The 18,693-nt window shown below is 40.4% G+C and overlaps 1 protein-coding gene across 1 annotated transcript in view; it reads right to left on the bottom strand.

The window, feature by feature from the left end:
- SMCHD1 (structural maintenance of chromosomes flexible hinge domain containing 1) overlaps positions 1–18,693 on the bottom strand; it is a 100,065-nt gene that overhangs the window by 65,233 nt on the left and 16,139 nt on the right. The window contains exons 4-8 of the mRNA XM_075416391.1: positions 9,295–9,377; positions 9,067–9,197; positions 7,084–7,198; positions 6,813–6,932; positions 2,681–2,847 (exon numbers count right to left, since the gene is read on the bottom strand). Coding sequence (XP_075272506.1) covers positions 2,681–2,847; positions 6,813–6,932; positions 7,084–7,198; positions 9,067–9,197; positions 9,295–9,377 — 616 coding nt within the window. The remainder of the gene's footprint in view (positions 1–2,680; positions 2,848–6,812; positions 6,933–7,083; positions 7,199–9,066; positions 9,198–9,294; positions 9,378–18,693) is intronic.

Here is an 18,693-nt window from a genome sequence, read left to right as displayed (position 1 = left end):
CTTCCTCTCGTAGCTCTGCCACCAGGCTAAGCAGATCGTCCACCCAGTCACACCTCACACCGCTGTTCTCACCACTGACATCTGTTACCAGAGAAAGGCTCTGGCACTCTCTGCAGCCTGAGACCTGGATGGCTGCATGTTTTCGTGGGAGCTCTGTCTGGGTTGCCACATCCATTCTGGTGAGTGCAGAGGACACAGCGTTCTGCCGGGTGGATACCACAGCTAAGCTCCTTCTGAAAGGGTGATGACCACCAACAGAACTCACTTCTCGAGCCGGGAGTGTGACTGCACCCTTCCTGCATGCTCTCCCGCCCCGCTGAGGCCCCCATGCCCTGTGTGCCTGTTCTGTTGGCAGCGCTCCTGGTCACTTGTTCCCCTCAGGCTGCTTTCACAGGCATGGGGGTTGTTGTGGTTGCTCTGGCAATGCCCAGAACTCGTCAGCATCTCCCATGAGAACTATATGGCTTTGGATCCTTTGCATCAAAGTGCAAACTAATAAAACTACTGTAAATTTTTCTGCACTCTGGAGATTAAGAAGAACTAGAGCCATAAAGCTTCCCACATATTGTTTCTGATATTCGCTTTGTATTGATCATCTAATAGGAATAGAAGCATTTAACAATCACTATCCTTACGTTATTTATAAAAAATATTTGAATATAGGCAGCAGTCATGGATGTGATCTACATATCAGAAATAATTATTCTATTTGTAAACATTATGTTCTAATGGCACTTGTGCTCATTTAAGAAATTCCAAAAACTCCACACCATCACATAGATTCATTATTTTCATAGAGATAAGAAAATTGAGAAAACCAAGGAACTTAACCCCATTTACTTCAACTTTTCAGCAAGCTAGTTAATTCTTCCAACCTCAAAGATTAAGTCCTTAAACCTCAGGGTGGTGGTTTGCAGAAAAATGAGATTATATAAGTCAATCAGACTGAATGTATGAAGGAGTTCAATGCACCTGCAAATGTTTATAGTTGCTTTGCTTCTGACATCCTCTGCACTAAATGCACCCCAAGGAGAAATCTTGGTTCCTAGACAAATGCTCCTCATGGTCTCACTACTCACGACTTTAGAGCAGACTGTTATGTCCAAACTGCTCAGCATTTTGTCTGCATTTCCTCCAGACCTCAAAAGGTGCTCTAATCAACTTAAGACATAAAGATTTTGGGGGTTCGTCTCCCCTCCGCTCACTTGAAAGCATCTAAAAAAAAATAAGAGGTATGTGCTGTAGCCCATTAGAGCAGAACGAAACTGCTATCGTGCACATGGGCAAAAGGCATGGCAGCAGGGCACGTGGAGGTGTCTGAGGGGGAAAAAGGTCATTACAGCTGAAATAGTGATGCAGGATTCTGTAGCACCAGGAAGCTAAATCTGATAGGTTTCACTGTAAGAGCTACAGGGAACATGCTTGAACAATTGCACCTGGGTTTCATCTCAAATGGAGGCAGCTCTTTCACTTCAAGAGATTGCTGGAATGAACTAACACACACTTAAGTGTGGATGCTCACCAAAACAGCACCTAGAAGCTGAGGGATCTAAGTTATCTGTCAGTGCAAACTTGCTGAGGGTGCGCTCAATAACACTGTGTCATTGATGAAAATATTAAAGAGTCCCAGTACAGACCCCTGAGGGACACCACTTGTCACCAGTCTCCATCTGAACATTGAGCTGTTGACCACTACCCTCTGGATGCAAGCATCCAACCAATTCCTCATCCACTGAACAGTCTACCCACCAAATCTGTATTTCTCCAATTTACAGAGAAGGATGTTGTGGGGGACTGTGTCAAAGGCCTTACATTACATAAGTCCAGATAGACAATACCCGCAGCTCTTCCCTTGTCCACTGATGCAGTCACTCCATCATAGAAGGCCACTAGGTTGGTCAGGCAGGACTTGCCCTTGTTGAAGCCATGCTGGCTGTCTCAAACCACCTCCCTGTCCTCCATATGCCTTGGCACAGCTTCTCGGAGGAAATGTTCCATGATCTTCCCAGGCACAGAGGTGAGGCTGATGGGTCAGCAGTTCCCAGGGTCCTCCCTTCTATGCTTTTTAAAAATGGGTGCAATGTTTCCCTTTTTCCAGTCACCAGAGACTTTGCCTGACTGCCATGACTTTTAAAATATCATGGAGAGTGGCTTGGCAACTACATCAGCCAATTTCCTGACAATAACTTTTCAAATACGTCATATATCCGTCTCCCTCTTAAACGGGGATGAAGCAGCAGCAAATTGTTTCATTTTGTTTTTTAAACCAAACCAAATAAAACCTACCCACAAAGCTAATTATCAAGGGCAGGAGCACAGCTCTGAGAACCATAATGTATGAAGTTATTAATTAGACATATAATTATTACATTAATCATCTAACTCTTAAATTGAATAGGTCATTAATAATTTGATTGGATAATTACGTATCAGTTATCATGTCACAACGAAACTGGTATTTGTAAACCTCTTTCTTTGGATGAGGGAGCCCCATTCAGTTGTGCTGGTTTCTGTAAAATCAGTGAAGTAGAAAGACTAATTGTGGCATCAACAAAATATGTATCAACAGCCTTAAAAAGGAATAAAGGCAATGACTAAGTACAAAAAGGAAGTAATTCATAATTATCTGACTTGGTTAGTGGTTCACTTTTAAATCAAATCTTTTGAATCACAAACTTACGCCAGCTGCCTTGTCCAAAGATGAAAGCAGTTTTTCAAGTACTGCATATGACCTGGTTGTACACCTGTAATGACAACTGCTGTGAAACTCTCTTTATCCCTTTCTTCTAATATTAGGTTATGAAGAAATCTTTCATCTTCACTTGTGATGTGAGTAGAGTCAGATGGCTAAAAGAAGAGTACAATAAGAGCATGAATGTAAACTGAATTTCTGAGCTCCCGTCAGCTTTGAAAAAGATTAAAACAGGAAAAGAATACAGAACACATGATGCTAATTATCACAAAAAATTAACGCTTAAAATAAAAGCTTCCAAATTAAAGTCAACAAACTGAGAATCTGACATCTCTGATCCACTTCATTTTCAACTCGTATCATAGCATTTGAAGTGTTCAGTCTAGAAATGTATTTAATCATGTTTAATTTGGCACTGTGTGATACCCATGTTCTCATCCATGAAATGGAACTATTACATGTACAAATCATAAGTCTTCCTTAAGAAAATCAAGCTAGAAAAAAAAAAATTGCTTTTAAATGGATCGGCTGCTTTCTACAACAGAAATTCAAAAACACGCTTTTGCTGTGAAAGAGAAAGGATGAATCCTCAGTTCCAGATGAAATATCCAGTAGTCTCACAGAAACAGAAGTTCCTGATTCCAGAAAGTCCTGATTGTCTTTTTCAGGATGGGTGAATTCTGTTCTTATGACAGGGGGGTTCTAAGCAGCATAGAAACATAGCAGTTGACGTCATGTTTCATGTTGGACAAGTGGATAATCCTTTACATTTGGTGCATGCATAGAAGAAGCTATTTTTAATACAGAGATTGAGATCTTCATAGTAATTGCAAACAATCTGTACAACTGAGAAAATATGCTTTTCCATGCTGTAGTAAATGCAGCTTCATGCCTTGTTTAGCAGGAAAGCAGGCAAAAAGGAAACACGTCGCTAAGTCATGAAAGGATGCATCTCCTACCTAACTGCAGGCAGTGAAATATGTTAGTCAAGGGTGTTCTGTTAAGGCTTACTTTCCGCAGGGAATCAAAGGGCTCTCCTTAACCAACAGGATAATCTAACCAGTTGTTGGAACTTTCAGCAAAAAACAGTGCAATTCTTCAAAAGGTTTCTTCTGCCTGCAGCATAGCCTCTTTTAAACCTAACAGTCTTGCTGATTTCATCCAAGCAAGGGGCTGTTTCTGTGCTAGTGATGAGATCACAGGTAATAAAGAAAAGCTGGAGTTGTTTGGCCCTCATCTCTGTATGATTTGACCAATGACCTAGAAGCTGCACATCAATGTTGAACAAGTGCAATCCTGTACAACTTACAGAGTGAAAGTACCTCCAAAATGCTGTTCCCAAATTCTTTGGTTGCCTTCCCACTCCAGATGACAAACTACCATGGCACTTTCCCCTAAATTCCTAGTGTCCACCTCAACTAGAAAAGTAGTATTTACTTGTTGACAATATCAAATGGTCCAGGGAAGCAAGTGCAGTAAAGACAAGTGCCTATTATCCATCAACAGAAGATGCTCAGCTGGGGTGCCATCAGTGCCATTTCTTTTCAGTGTTCTGGCCTTGTTGTAGAACGTTTTCTGTTTGATATTAATTACAATTTGACTTCTTTGCAAAAGTAACTTCCTTTACCAACTCAATGCCTCAAAGATTCAGAATCACAGAATAGTAGGGGTTGGAAGGGACCTCTGTGGGTCATCTAGTCCAACCCCCCCGCCGAAGCAGGGTCACCTACAGCAGGCTGCACAGGACCTTGTCCAGGCGGGTCTTGAATATCTCCAGAGAAGGAGACTCCACAACCTCCCTGGGCAGCCTGTTCCAGTGCTCCGTCACCCTCAGAGAGAAGAAGTTCCTCCTCATGTTCAGACGGAACTTCCTGTGCCTCAGTTTGTGCCCATTACCCCTTGTCCTGTCACTGGGCACCACTGAAAAGAGCTTGGCCCCATCCTCCTGACACCCACCCTTCAGATATTTGTAGGCATTTATAAGGTCCCCTCGCAGCCTTCTCTTCTTCAGGCTGAACAAGACCAGTTCCCTCAACCTCTCCTCGTAGTGGAGATGTTCCAGTCCCCTCACCATCCTTGTAGCCCTCCGCTGGACTCTCTCCAGTAGCTCTTCATCCTTCTTGAACTGGGGAGCCCAGAACTGGACACAGTACTCCAGATGAGGCCTCACCAGGGTAGTGTAGAGGGGAAGGAGAACCTCCCTCGTCCTGCTGGCCACACTCTTCTTGATGCACCCCAGGATCCCATTGGCCTTCTTGGCAGCCAGGGCACACTGCTGGCTCATAGTTAACCTGTCGTCCACCAGGACACCCAGGTCCCTCTCCACAGAGCTGCTCTCCAGCAGGTCCACCCCAAGCCTGTACTGGTGCATGAGGTTGTTCCTCCCCAGGTGCAGGACCCTGCACTTGCCCTTGTTGAACCTCATCAGGTTCCTCTCTGCCCAGCTCTCCAGCCTATCCAGGTCACGCTGAATGGCAGCACAGCCTTCTGGTGTATCTACCACACCTCCCAGTTTGGTGTCGTCAGCAAACTTGCTGAGGGTACATTCTAAGATTCAATTACTCTTCTCACACTGCAGTAACCCATTACAACTTCTATTTCTGCCACAGTATTTTCTTGCTCACCTATGTGGACTGCAGTCCATTTTTCCAGACATTAAAGAGACAAATTCACACACTTAATTTCACATTAATATAATGAACTGGCCTGGCTATCTCAATGATTTGTAGAAATTTCTTAGACCAGAGCTGTCTATGCGTTATCTCCACACTTCACTTTTATTACATGAGTGCTTCACATCATCTCTTCCCTCTTGGATATTCACGTTACTTTTTACATGTAATATAACTTTACTTGCAATTTTTTGACTGCGTCAGCTTAACTTTCATTTTACATTATCACCACAACTTTTCAAACAGTTGATCGCACCACCTTCTTGAATTCTCCAGTAGTATTTACGCATCTCATTCAGCTAGTTTCCTCCAACTAACGTCTGTTAGCTTATTTTCTACTTTGCTATCGCCCACCCTTTCTTTTTAATATTGAATGGGAAAGATATAGAGATATGGGAATATAAAATACCAATAATAACAATATAATATATAATTGCATAAAATATATAATATATAATAATTATATATCAATAATAATAATAAATAATTTATCTCATATGGGAAGGAAGTAGAGAAAGCATTTGTGCCCTCTGCAAAAAGAAGATTTTGTTTGCTTTTACTTTCAGTTTCGGTGACTCTATCTTGTCATCTATATTGCACACAGATTAAAAATAAAACTTGTACATTTCTGATGATTCACTCTGTTGCAAGTCACTGACCCAAGACTGGCATGATAAAAACCTTATTTACATCCTGTTCCTTTCTTACCCATACAAAAGTCCACAAACACTGATATGAACCACAAGATATGGGCTATAATCAAGGTCTGATTACCTTGTCATACACAGCACCCACTTATGCTCCTATCTGCACACTTAGCTATATCTTTGCCTTCATCTCCTTGCACAAATATGTTCAAAGAACAGTTCTTTCTGGTCTTCCCCCTTATCTTACAGCTTTTTGCTTAAGCTTTTCTTCTTAATGAAAACCATCAGGACTGTTCATTTCACTTTTCAACCAAATAGTTACTTTCTTTTACAAAATTAGTGAAGATTTGTGAAACTACTAGGTTTTGTTGATCTGGCTGGACTTTTCTCCCATATGCAGGTTAGTTCTTCAACATACTTCTACATACGCAGTTTGTTTTCCTAATTTGTTCCTTACTACTTCAGAGAATGGACATTTTTCTTTATGTTTCATACATAACAAAACAATTGCTGTTCTTAGAAAGGTATTTTCAAATATTTTTCTTAACCTGATAGGTCAAACTATATGACATTTCTGCCCTTTAAGGGAAACTGAAAACAGAAAAAATAATCACATACAAATAAAGCCTTATGATATAGCGTCTTCAAGTTTCCCGTCACTTCCTTTTACGCTCCAGGGTACAAATGATTCAGTGAGACAAAGATATCCTCAGATAAATATTACAAGAATATTACATAGTGAAATCATGTTAACTTGTGAAAGGCTTGCAATCAAAGGGAGACAGTATTAAGGCTATTTACCTTTCTGTTTCGAATGTATCCACTATATATTGCTTCTTTGTTTTTCTCCTTCTTTTCAAAATCTTCTTTAGATAGGACAAGTTCATGAACATCCTGAGAATCTGCAGGTTTGCTTATCATCTGATTTTATTAAAGAAACAGCATGTAAAATCAAAATAAGATTTAAAATGAACATAATAGAAGTTTACCGCTGTGATTAAAAGCTAGGATAGTAACAATCTGATTACATAAAAATGTTTTAAAATAAAGTTAAAGATTGACTTTTACTTACTCTGGCAGACTGTCCAACGAAGAACACTGCTTGTTTGCCTCCAACTCCAAAATATGAAATATCACTATTTAAACTACGAGGCACTGGCAAAGGGCGTACATATCCTGAATGATCACTGAGAGTAAAAGCAGCTTTAATAAATTTTCTCAAGACAAAAGTCATTTAAAGAAAGAAAGAAACTTCTGATCTAAACAGTTTGTATTAAATTCTTCCTGCAGTCACTTTGTTCAAAAATCCTTCACTTTAGACGTATTATAATTGCAATATTAAAATGTATGTGCCTAAAATTCTTGATGTATGCTTCTTAAAAGGATGATGACATAGTAACTCTTTTCCTAAGCCATCTTGTACGACGTTTCGTCCCTTCTAGCAAACCAAATCTTATTCAGTCATACAATTTCAATATTTTCATCTGAATAAGTCTTTTCCTTATTACTATCTACACACAATTTTTTTTACACTGAAGTTCAGATGAAAGAGGAAAATATTTTGCATGGAGAATCTGATAGAAAAAGAAACTATTACTCTGAAAACTTTCCTTCATTGTTAACTCTGCAAAAGGGACATTGTCAACAGGTCTGTGTGACAGGTACTGCAGTAACAGCAATTATACACAGATTTAATGGTAGAAGATAAAAGTCAAATCCCTCAATGCTCTCCCTTTGACCTTAGCAAGCTAGTAACTGAGAAGTTGCTGCAAATGAAAATGGCTAACAAAGCAAGCCTGATCTTTCTGATATCATCACAGAAATCATTTCATAGAAATACTTTTGAGTCAAAATGGGAAGTAATGCCAACCAACTATTAAATGCAGTCTTGGAGAGACTACATATGCCATCAGTAATTAATTCTATGTCTTTCAAGTCAGCTTTGATGGATGAACAGTCTTACCTAGTTTAAGCAAATAGTAGGACAAACATCTGTTTTTAAATCACAGCAGCCCCAAATGAAAACAAGGTGTAGTGGTATCCTGATATAATTTACAGCTATGCTCCCATTGAACGCTATCAACATGTACCTTAAAAATACTATACATTTCTACTGTTACTAAATTCACCTACAGCAATTTCAAAAAGCAAATGACTAGATGACCCAGAATCACTTTTTAATGCACTTACGTCCATTTTTTTCATAGATAATAGTCTTTGCTTCCAATGCAAAAAAGTCCTCCTCAGCTATATTACCACTTTCCACTGCCCCGTTACTTTTTACACTAGTTTCTCGTAGGTCAAATGAGTTATGTTTGAGGCTGTGATCCTCATCTTCACATTTACTGTCCTAGGCTTAAGGTATTTAAAAAGTGACTAAGGCTCAAGAACAGTACATAACTCTTCTCTGGAGTTTTCTACACTAGTGTTAATCTGGCTGTGCAGGTGGAAGATCTCTTGAAAACAGACTCAAAACTGTAAAATGAATACATACAAGTAGTAAAACACACCATAAACCTCCACTTTCTTCTTTAAATGCAAAACATTTATTTTGCTTAGCCTCCTTCAAAAAATACAGACCTCTTCAGGCATAATTTTGCACTACATTGTACACTATTAAGATACAAAAAAAAAAAAAAAAAAAAGAAAGAAACCCTAAACCAAAGCCCGGTATCCATTATTCCAGTAGCATAACAGACACTGAATGCCTTGTTTAATGCACTACTGAAAGGCTTTCGAGCAACAGACGAATGCACTGTAAAAAAACCTCTGCAGAACATAGAATGCCCCAAACTGTATGTAGGCAAGTCAAAATGAGCTTAGAATAGGCTATGAGAATAAAAAATGTTCTCACAGTGTCATAATACTGAAAGTGCAGTTTTGTGTTATGAAGCTTCTCTATTTCCTACCCACAAAAAGTATGTGTCTATTTACATGTAATCATAGAACAACAGGTTTTAGCTAAGTGTTGGTATAGAGCTATGTCTTAAAATGATATTCTGTGAACCTTCACAGAGTTTGCTAATTGTTGTAACAATGATTAAAACTTTCTAACCTCTCAAAGTCACCTTGTCTTGTAAACTTTGACAATCTATATACAGCCCAGTTGTTAAGCTGTTTAGAAGTCATTCCTCTTCCATTATCGATCACAGCAACAGCGGGTTTTCCTTGGGAGTCATCAAATGACTGAGGGGGAAAAAAACACAAAAAAACCAAGAAGCACCAGAAAAAAAAAGGATAATACAAACTACACCCAACAAAAAGTAGAGTATTTCTATCTTACCAATTTTATCTGTATGCTCCGAATACCAGTATTTTGGGATGTAGCTGACAGAGAATTGTCAATCAACTCAGCAAGGGCAAATGCTAAAGAAATTAAAAATAACCGTATTAAAATCTTGTTCTCAAAAGACAGCACTCAGAAAACAGACACACGCTCACAGTAGTTTCTTCTGAGCAGTTAAGATGACACATTCTCTAAACACAGACAAGAGCTAAGCACTGTCAGAACCATCAAAATTGTGTAACATCTTGATTTTTGTTTTTAAAAAAAGCTTTTGTACATATACGCCATTATTTGTTTCATCACTGAATCTGTCATATCTCTGTTGATGATAAGAACCCAGGTACTGGAAGTACCTAGGAACAGTAATAAACTAACAGGCTCCTTACCACAAGACAAACTTGTCCTCTTCCGTGATTAGGAATGAATTTGTATGATTCACATAAAAGAACAAAGTATGTAAAAAACTGACTTTCACTTGTTAAAATATCGAGGGAAGAATGAAGTAATTGAAAAAAAAGAATGGAAATGTTGTGCAGCTACCAAAATAGAGAGTTATTCGTTTACAATAAGAAGACAAAGAAAATTGTAAAAATGTTTGAAGGATTTAGTGAATGGTAAATACAACCAAAGTTCTGTCAGATATGTGGCAATACACAGCAGAGACAGTCAGCCAAACTACTTGCAAAAGTTTGTTGTTTCTAAACATCAACACTTGAAGACCCTACCTAACTAAAGTTAGGACTACCTAACTTCAGTGAAAAACTGCATTTAATTTAGGACAACAGCATCAATCTGAAAAACATACATCAAGTCTGGGTTAATTCACTCTGATCGATCAGCCCTAGTGAACAGACATTTCCATTCAGTCTTTCTGATAAGGAAGTTTTGTTCCCTACAATTTACAAGGTTCTTCAGAACGCTACAGTACAAGTTACACTGGCCATACACTTCAGACATGCAAAAGAAATCCCTTGACTAGTAGTATCTATACAGAAACACTGAAGCATTTGGCATTTTCCCTCAAGCTCTTTCTGAAGTATAAAACTAGTTCTCAGATTCTTTGCAAATTTTTTCACTGCTAACAACAGGAGTGGAGCATCAGTTATGTGATCCATACTTACTACTCCACACCAAAGAACAATGGCCCTTCATCAACACATGAAACTAGTTAGGCATGGCTTTAGAGGTGCTGTAAATAAGGAGCATCAGCTGCACTACACTTACACATGCTCAAAATTGTTATTTGTCCTCAGGGTCAATTCTAGTATATAATAAACAAAAGCAGACAGTTTAATATAGCTGTTTTGCAAATTTTAATTACTGATGTGTTGCAGAATTTCACAAATGACTTCGCTAGGGTCTCAAAGAGAATTAGTAACATATCAGAAAAAAATACACCAGTAATGTCATTACAGAAGTGGATCTAAAAGTTATTCTGTTTGTAGTCTTGATCATTGTAGTCTCTTTAGAATTGAAGAGTTACGACCACAAGTAGTTCCAGAACTTTTGGACCATTTTAAAGGCTTCTGTGGTAGCACTGTGAACACACACAGTACACTTAGAGTAGGAATCCTCGTTTTCCCTGTCTCCCATTGCAGAGTACAGACAAGATGAAGAATTGTCTTAAATGCATATGAAAAGTTTCTCACAAATGCCTGAAGCCTGTTCATTCTCTTTTAGAGAGAATGACAATTTAAAGCACCCTAGCAAGCTGCTTTAGCAATAACATGACAGATGAAAATGTAGGCAGAAGTTTACTTTTCCCTTAGTAGTAGTAAAGTTTGTTTAACTACTAAAAAAAAAAATCAACAGACTTCAAAAAGACAACATTGAGATCTCACATTTAGATTACTTCTCTGACTCACGAATAAATACACTTCAGGCTTTTGGGCAACAGTATGTAGTGAGAGAAAACAGCAAATGTATGTTGATGATATTGCCAGATGGACCTAAACAGAAATTCAGAATGTTTTTAAACTACAGCAAGTTGTCAAGACATTTTGGTATCTAAGCCCGCAGACATTGACAAGGCACAATCAGACGTCTTCTCCTCTCCTACAGATATACTTTCTTCCTGTTTCAGTACTTCTGGAACACAAATAAATCTGTCACAGATGCTGCTATATTTTACATTCAAACCACATAGTAAAATGCAGTAATTTTATGTGTGGATGGCAGGTTTGACCTTGGTACAAAATCTCTGAATAATGCAAAAAGTTATCATTGGAGTTATGTACAGGGAAATGATCATAATGTGAGGTAACAGAAGTGGAAAATGTATTTTATGAAGAAAAGGAGGGAAAAGGAAAAGAAATCATGTGTGCGAGAAACTGAAGGAAAACTGAACATACGCATGCATTATCTTTTTCATCTCGTATTATTATTCTGAAGCCTGCTGAGAGAAGGAAAAAGAGGTTTTCCTACCAAGGGAATGCTCAGCATTTTGTGGGAGATGAGTGGTAGCTACAAATCACGTGAACACTTACAGGAAGTGCATTATTGAATGATTTCATATTCATAAGGATCTTATGAAATATAACAATTCCTTCTAACTAACTGATTGTAGTGCTGTTTATTACCATGAAAACAGAGTGAGAGTTACATTGTTATGCACATTGCAGGGAATTTCTCCAATGTAGAAATTACACTCCTCAGTATACATTATTTATTGATTTAGGAATTTAAATTTTGCTTTAAAAAACCCCAACAAAACAGCAACACTGGAACCAAAACTCTTTAGAAGTATATTTCTAAAGTGAAAACTTTTTAAAATATTTGTTTTCTTGACATAAAAAACTATAAAAAACAGAAGAAAGAACTTCAAGTTCTGTTGTAGAACCTGATGACCATGAATCATCTTGCATTTAAAGCACAAACCTGTTTGTTTAAATGCTACCATAAGTAAAGCTAAATGGATGATACTTGACTCTTTGACTCTTTTTCTTCTCAGATGAGACTTTTTTTTTTTTTTTTTTAATAGAGGAATAGGGATTGGGAGTTTTGATAAACAGTTACAGAAAAATGAATGCAAGAAACCACAGACTACATATACCTCTTCAAATCTTAACAGTTCTAATACAAGGTGGTTATAATAATGTCCTGGTTTCATCTGGGATACAGTTAATTTTCCTTCCAGAAGCTGCTGGGTTTTGGATTTAATACAAGAAGGATATTGGTGACACTGCTGGTTTTAGTTGTTGCTAAGAAATCAAGGACTTGTTCCAGTCTCCCATGTTCAGCTAATGAGCAGGTGTGCAGGACCTGGGAGGGAGCACAGCCAGGCAGCCAGCCCAAGCTGGCCCAGGGAAGTACTCCATAGCATGGACTTCATGCTCGGTTTATGAATGGGGATTGGCTCGGGGGCAGGAACCCTCTTTTGCCCGCAAATTCAAGCTTTTCCATGAATTTGAACTTTTTCAGGAGGGAGTTCCGTGAAACCCACAACCACTGCTTGGGGACTGGCTGAGAATCAGTCATTGGACGGTGAGAAAAAATTGTATTGTGTATTGCTTGTTTTGCATATGCATTATTATTACCAGTAGTAGTATTTCTTTTGTTGTCTTATTGAACTGTCTTCATCTCAACCCAAGAGTTTTACCTTTTCACCAGTTCTCCTCCCCATCCTTCTGAGGGGGAAGGGGAGGGCTGAGCGAGCAGGTGTCTAGTTCTCAGTTGCCAGCTGCTGGGTTAAACCACAACAAGTAACTATAACTACGACAGAGGACAAGATTTCTCAATTTTTCCACTCTTCATCTCTCCATTCATGCAGTATAGGCCCTTGCTCCCAGTTTCCAGCTTTCATCATCATCTTCTTGTCCCACAAGTTCTATTGTGCTAGTATTAGCAAAATAGTATTAACTCCTTGTCTAGCAATGTTACATATCAAGCGAAACATGAATGGAGAGTAGCAAAATTCCTTCGTTTTGCAGCTGAACATCAAATAACAGAAGGTTGTGTGTGCACACCATTGCATTCAACACCTCACCATCTTGAAATACCACAGAATTAACAGTTTCCTCTTGTTCATTATTTTTTTGTCTCAGTGGATGGGGTGCGTGTGTTTTGATATTATTTTCTACTTACATCCCCATGAGCGGGTACTTTTTTTTCTTATAATTATTTTTAATTTTTTTTTTCCCCCAATTTCAAAGTCTTCCAGTGTGGTAGCCAAAGGTGCACTCCTTCAAATCGAAGCTGAAGTGCTCTACAGTTTCAGGAGTGTACTGTGGTTTGACTGCCAGAAGCACTCATTTGAATCCTTTCAAATTCCATGACTGAAAGAATGGCAGTGCTGCCAGTTAACATGAATCTAACACTGAGAACAGTATTTCTACCTGCAATTTTTGAAATACACGCATTTACCTAAAAATGCTATTGTCACACACTTTTCCCTATTAGTCTTCATTAACGTCTGTAAACTAACAATAATTAATAGAATCATAGAACAATCCAGGTCAGAAGGGACCTCAAAAGATCATTTCGCCCAAGCTTTCGTGGGAAAGCGAGCCTAGGTGAGATTATCCAGCACCCTGTCCAATCACATCTTGAAAACCTCCAGGGATGAGGACTCTACCACATCCCCGGGGAGGTTGTTCTAACAAATGATTGTTCTCATGTAAAAAGTTCTTGCCCTTAGTGAGCATTTTTAATAGTTGCCCTGGATGGCTCACAACAGCTGGCTGGTCTCCAAGGTCCACCTCCTCAAATAGGAGTAGTTCACTCCAATGTGCAGAAACTCAAGGTCAGAATTGGCGAGTAAGACTCCTAACCAACTTCAAATGCTGATGGGAAGTACGCATCAGGTTGAAGAGGGGATGGGCTACCCAGGAGGAATACAGCGACAGTGACCAAACGTCGATCAAGCAGTCAAGAGAAGTGATTCTTCCTCTCTATCCAGTCCTTATGAGACTGCATTCCGAGTACTGTGTCCAGCTTTAGGCTTCTCTGAAAAAGACACTGAAATACTGAAGTGAGTTGAGAGGAGTCCTCCACATTATCAGAGAGCTTGAGCACCAGACATGCATTAAGAAGCTGCTGAGGCAACTGGGATTGTTCAGACTTAAGCAGAGCAGGCTGAAGGGAGATTTATTGCTGTATTATTGCTAGGAGGGTACAAAGATGAAGCCAGACTCTTCTCAGAGGTGTACACTGATAGAAGAGGAAGCAACGGAGAAGAGCTGGAACATGGAAAATTCATTAGACAAGCATGTATTTATTTTATAATCAAATACTGGAACAGGCTGCCAAAACACGTTGTGGAATTTCTACTCTCTGGAGATATTCAAAACTCAGCTGGACTTGTCCAGCCACCTGATCTACTTCACTTTGCTTTGAGCAGGGATTTAGATGATGACCTCCAGTGATCCCTTTCGACCTAAATTATGCTAGGATGCCATACAATAGTTCCACATGTCCAAGATCTCCCAATCTTTCCCAAAAAGTTCTTGGATGGCTACTGCAGGTAATGATTACCATACATAGGCCTTCATTTTCAACAATGTCAGGTTCAGACATCAATTCAGTCACAAAGAAATGAAATAATAATTAGCCTTCCTTCACAAAAGTCTTGAGCTGAGCTAGGGAGGCAGAAGCATCAAGTTCAATTTAAGAAGGTACACATAGACATGGAATGGTCGGGCTAGTTTGCACTGCTGTAGCTCAGGTTTATTAATTTTGTTCAAAAAAGTAAAAACAAGAACATTAATTAAGCAGAACAGAATGTACAAGCCTCGAAAACTGAATTCCTGAGATCCATGACTTGGATAGAAAATGTGAACAAGAGACAACAGAATCCTAGAATGGTTTAGGTCAGATGGAACCTTCAAAGATCACCTAGTTCCAACCCCGCTGCAATGGGCAGGGACATCTTCCACCAGATCAGGTTGTTCATAGTCCCATCCAACCTGACCTTGAACATTTCCAAGGATGGGGCATCCACAGTTTCTCTGGGCAACCGGTTCCAGTTCTTGCCACCCTCACAGTAAAGAATTTCTTCCTTATGTGCAATATAAATCTACCTTCGTCCTGTTTAAAACAGTTTCCCCATGTGCTGTTACTACAGGCCCCAGTAAGAAGTCTCTCTCCATCTTTCTTATAAGACCCTCTATATATTGAAAGGCTGCAATAAGGACTCCCTGGAACCTTGCCTTCTCCAGGCTGAACAGCCCCAACTCTCTCAGCCTTTCCTCACAGGAGAGGTACTCCAGCCCTCCGATCATCTTTGTGGCCCTCTGGACCCGCTCCAACAGGTCCATGTCTTTCCTGTACTGAGGGTGCCAGAGCTAGACACAGGACTCCAGGCAAGGTCTCACTAGAGTGGAGTAGAGGGGCAGAATCCCCTCTCTCGCTCTGCTGACCACTCTCCTTTTGATGCAGTCTAGGATACAATTGGATTTCTGGGATGTAAGTGCACGTTCTCAGCTCAAGTCCAGCTTTTCAGCCACCAGTAGCCCCAAGTCCTTTTCCGCAGGGCTGCTCTCAATCCCTTCTTCCTCCAGCCTGTATTGATGCCGCGGGTTGACCTGGCCCAGGTGCAGGACCTTGAACATGGCCTTGTTGAACTTCATGAGGTTCACACAGACCCACTTCTCAAGCCTCTGAAGGTCCCTCTGGTTGGCATCCCTTCCCTCAAGTGTGTAACAACTGCACCACTGAGCTTGGTGTTATCTGCAAACTTGCTCAGGGTGCACTCCATCCCACTACGTCATTAATAAAGATATTAAACAGTACTGGTCCCAGTAGTGACCCCTGAGGGACATCACTTCTCACCAATCTCCATTTGTACATTGAGCCACTGACTGTAAGTCTTTGGATGCGACCACCCAGCCAATTCCTCATCCAACAAACAGTTCATCCATTAAACCCATATCTCTCCAATTCAGCTACAAGGATGTTGTGTGGGACTGTATCAAAGGCCTTAGAGAAGTCAACATAGATGACATCAGTTGCTCTTCCCTTACCCACCAATACAGTCACTCCATCATAGAAGGCCACTGGATTAGTGAGGCATGATTTGCCGTCAGCAAAGCCATGTTGGCTGTCTCTAGTCTCCCCTCTGTCATCCATATGCTTCCACAAGGATCTACTGCATGATTTTCCTGGGCACAGAGGTGAGGCTGAATGGTCCATAGTTCCCAGAGCCCTCCTTTTTAAAAATGGGTGTGATGTTTCCCTTTTTCCAGCCACTGAAGACTTGGCCTAACTGCTATGACTTTTCAAATATTATGGAGAGCGGCTTAGTGACTACTTCTGACATTTCCTTCTAGACCCTGGGATGCATCTCATTGGGTCCCGTGGACTTGTACATTCAGGTTCCTCAGATGGTCTTGAACTCGATCCTCTCCTATGATGAGTGGGACTTCATCTCCCCAGTCCCTGCCTTGACATTCAGTGACTGGAGAGACAGGGGAAGAACAAGTGCCAGTGAAAACTGAGGCAAAAAGATTGCTTAGTACTTCGGTCTTCTCCATGTCAGTTGTCACTAGATCCTCCATTTTCATTTACTGGAGGGGTGAAATTTTCTTTGTGTTCCTTTACTAATATACCCATAGAGGCCCTTATTATTGTTCACATTCCTTGCCAAATTTAACTCCAGCTGTGCCTTAGTTTTCCTAATCCCATCCCTACACTCCCAGGCAATATCCCTGTATTATTCCAAGCATGCCTGCCCCTGCTTCCACTGCCTATGCATTTCCCTCTTGTGTTTCAGTTTGACCAGAAGGTCCTTACCCAGCCATGCAAGTCTCCTGGCTTCCTTGCACATTGGAATTAACAGTTCTTGTGCTCTAACAAAAAAAGTCTTCAAATAGCTGCCAGGTCTCTTCTACTCCTTTATCCCTGAGGGCAGTTTCCCAGGGTGTCCCATCCACCAGTCCCTTAAACAACTGAAGGTTTGCTTTCCCAGGGTTTAGAGTCCTGACTATACATTTCATCTAGCCTTTCTTTGTCCCTTGAGATCATGAATTCCACCAGGACTTGATCACTACAGCCCAGGCTACCACCACTCTTGACCTTCCCAAGAAGTTCCTCTGCACTGGTGAGCAACAGGTCCACTAATGCATCTCCTCTGGTTAGGGTTTCTATGAACTAGATTAGGAAATTGTCCTCAATGAGCTTCATGAATTTTCTAGACTGCTCACAGCTTGCTGTGCTGCTTTTCCAGCAGATGTCAGGGTGATTGAAGCAACCTAGCAAGATCGGGGCCTGCAAGTGTGATGCATCCTATAGCTGAAGTAAGAACACTTCATTAACATCCTCCCCTTGATCAGGTAGCCTGTAGTAAACACAGCTCACTGTTTCCTTTGTTGGCTTGGTCTTTAACCTTCACTGATAAGCTCTTGACCTGTACATCGTTGCTTTTCAAAGACAGCTCTGTGTAGTCAATCCATTTTTATGTAAAGGGCAACCCCTCCACCTTTCCTTCCTTGCTGTCTCTCCTGAACAGCTTATAGCCATCGATTGCGGCGCTCCACTCATGTGAATCATCCCACCAAGTTTCAGTGACAGTGATCAGATTGTAGCTTTCCAGCTGCACAGTGGCCTCCAGCTCCTCCTGTTTGCTATCCAGGCCACATGCATTGGTATAAACACTTCAATTAGACTGCTGACTGTCTCACCTTTTTGGTGGTAGCTTTTTGGAGGGTTAGGGTCATTCGCCACTACTCCAGTAGGTGCACTCATTCACCCTGCTGCTTTTGAATACACTAGTGTCACAGCTTTGCACCCCAACCCCCAAGTTTTCTAGTTTAAACCATGATTCACTAAGTCAGCCAATCTGCCAGTTTATGACCTCTCCCAGCATGCAAAGTAGGGTCAACAGGTGAAAAAAAGGTAACTAGTTCAAAACATACAAAAAGACACGACACTTCACATCACAGGCAGCTAAGCTGGGGGCTCAATACCACAAAACATTGTGAATGCTGAAGATGTCCAGCTACTTTCCAAATCACATAACCAGTTTCTGCAAAAAAGTAGTCGACAGACAGGAACTGAAAAGTCCCCAAATCACTTTTGTTGCATCTCTGCATGGCCCTTCTGTTCCCCTAGTATTTCTCAGGCTTCTGATACTGGCTGCTAGTAGGAACAAAGGACAGACCTAGACAGAATGCTTTGTGTGGTACAACACAGCCATGCCTATGCACAGAGATACACATACCACTGTCCAAACTATAAGTGCGCTTGCAACACACTGCCCCCAAACCTGAATCAGAACACCGTCTTTGGTGGGACAGGGAAGAAATGAAGTGCAGAAAGAGCGAGGGGGCAAAAGGAGAATGGTATTTAAAAACACAGTTGCTATTTATGGACATTGCTGAGATTGTTTTGAAACAGAAATCACTGTGGGAATGATATAACGCTTGAGTCTTGATGTCTGCATTTTTTCCGTACAATTTTGAG

The sequence above is a fragment of the Opisthocomus hoazin genome, chromosome 3, assembly GCF_030867145.1.
Source record: "Opisthocomus hoazin isolate bOpiHoa1 chromosome 3, bOpiHoa1.hap1, whole genome shotgun sequence".
Lineage (NCBI taxonomy): Eukaryota > Metazoa > Chordata > Aves > Opisthocomiformes > Opisthocomidae > Opisthocomus > Opisthocomus hoazin.
This window is presented reverse-complemented; position numbering and strand designations above follow the sequence as displayed.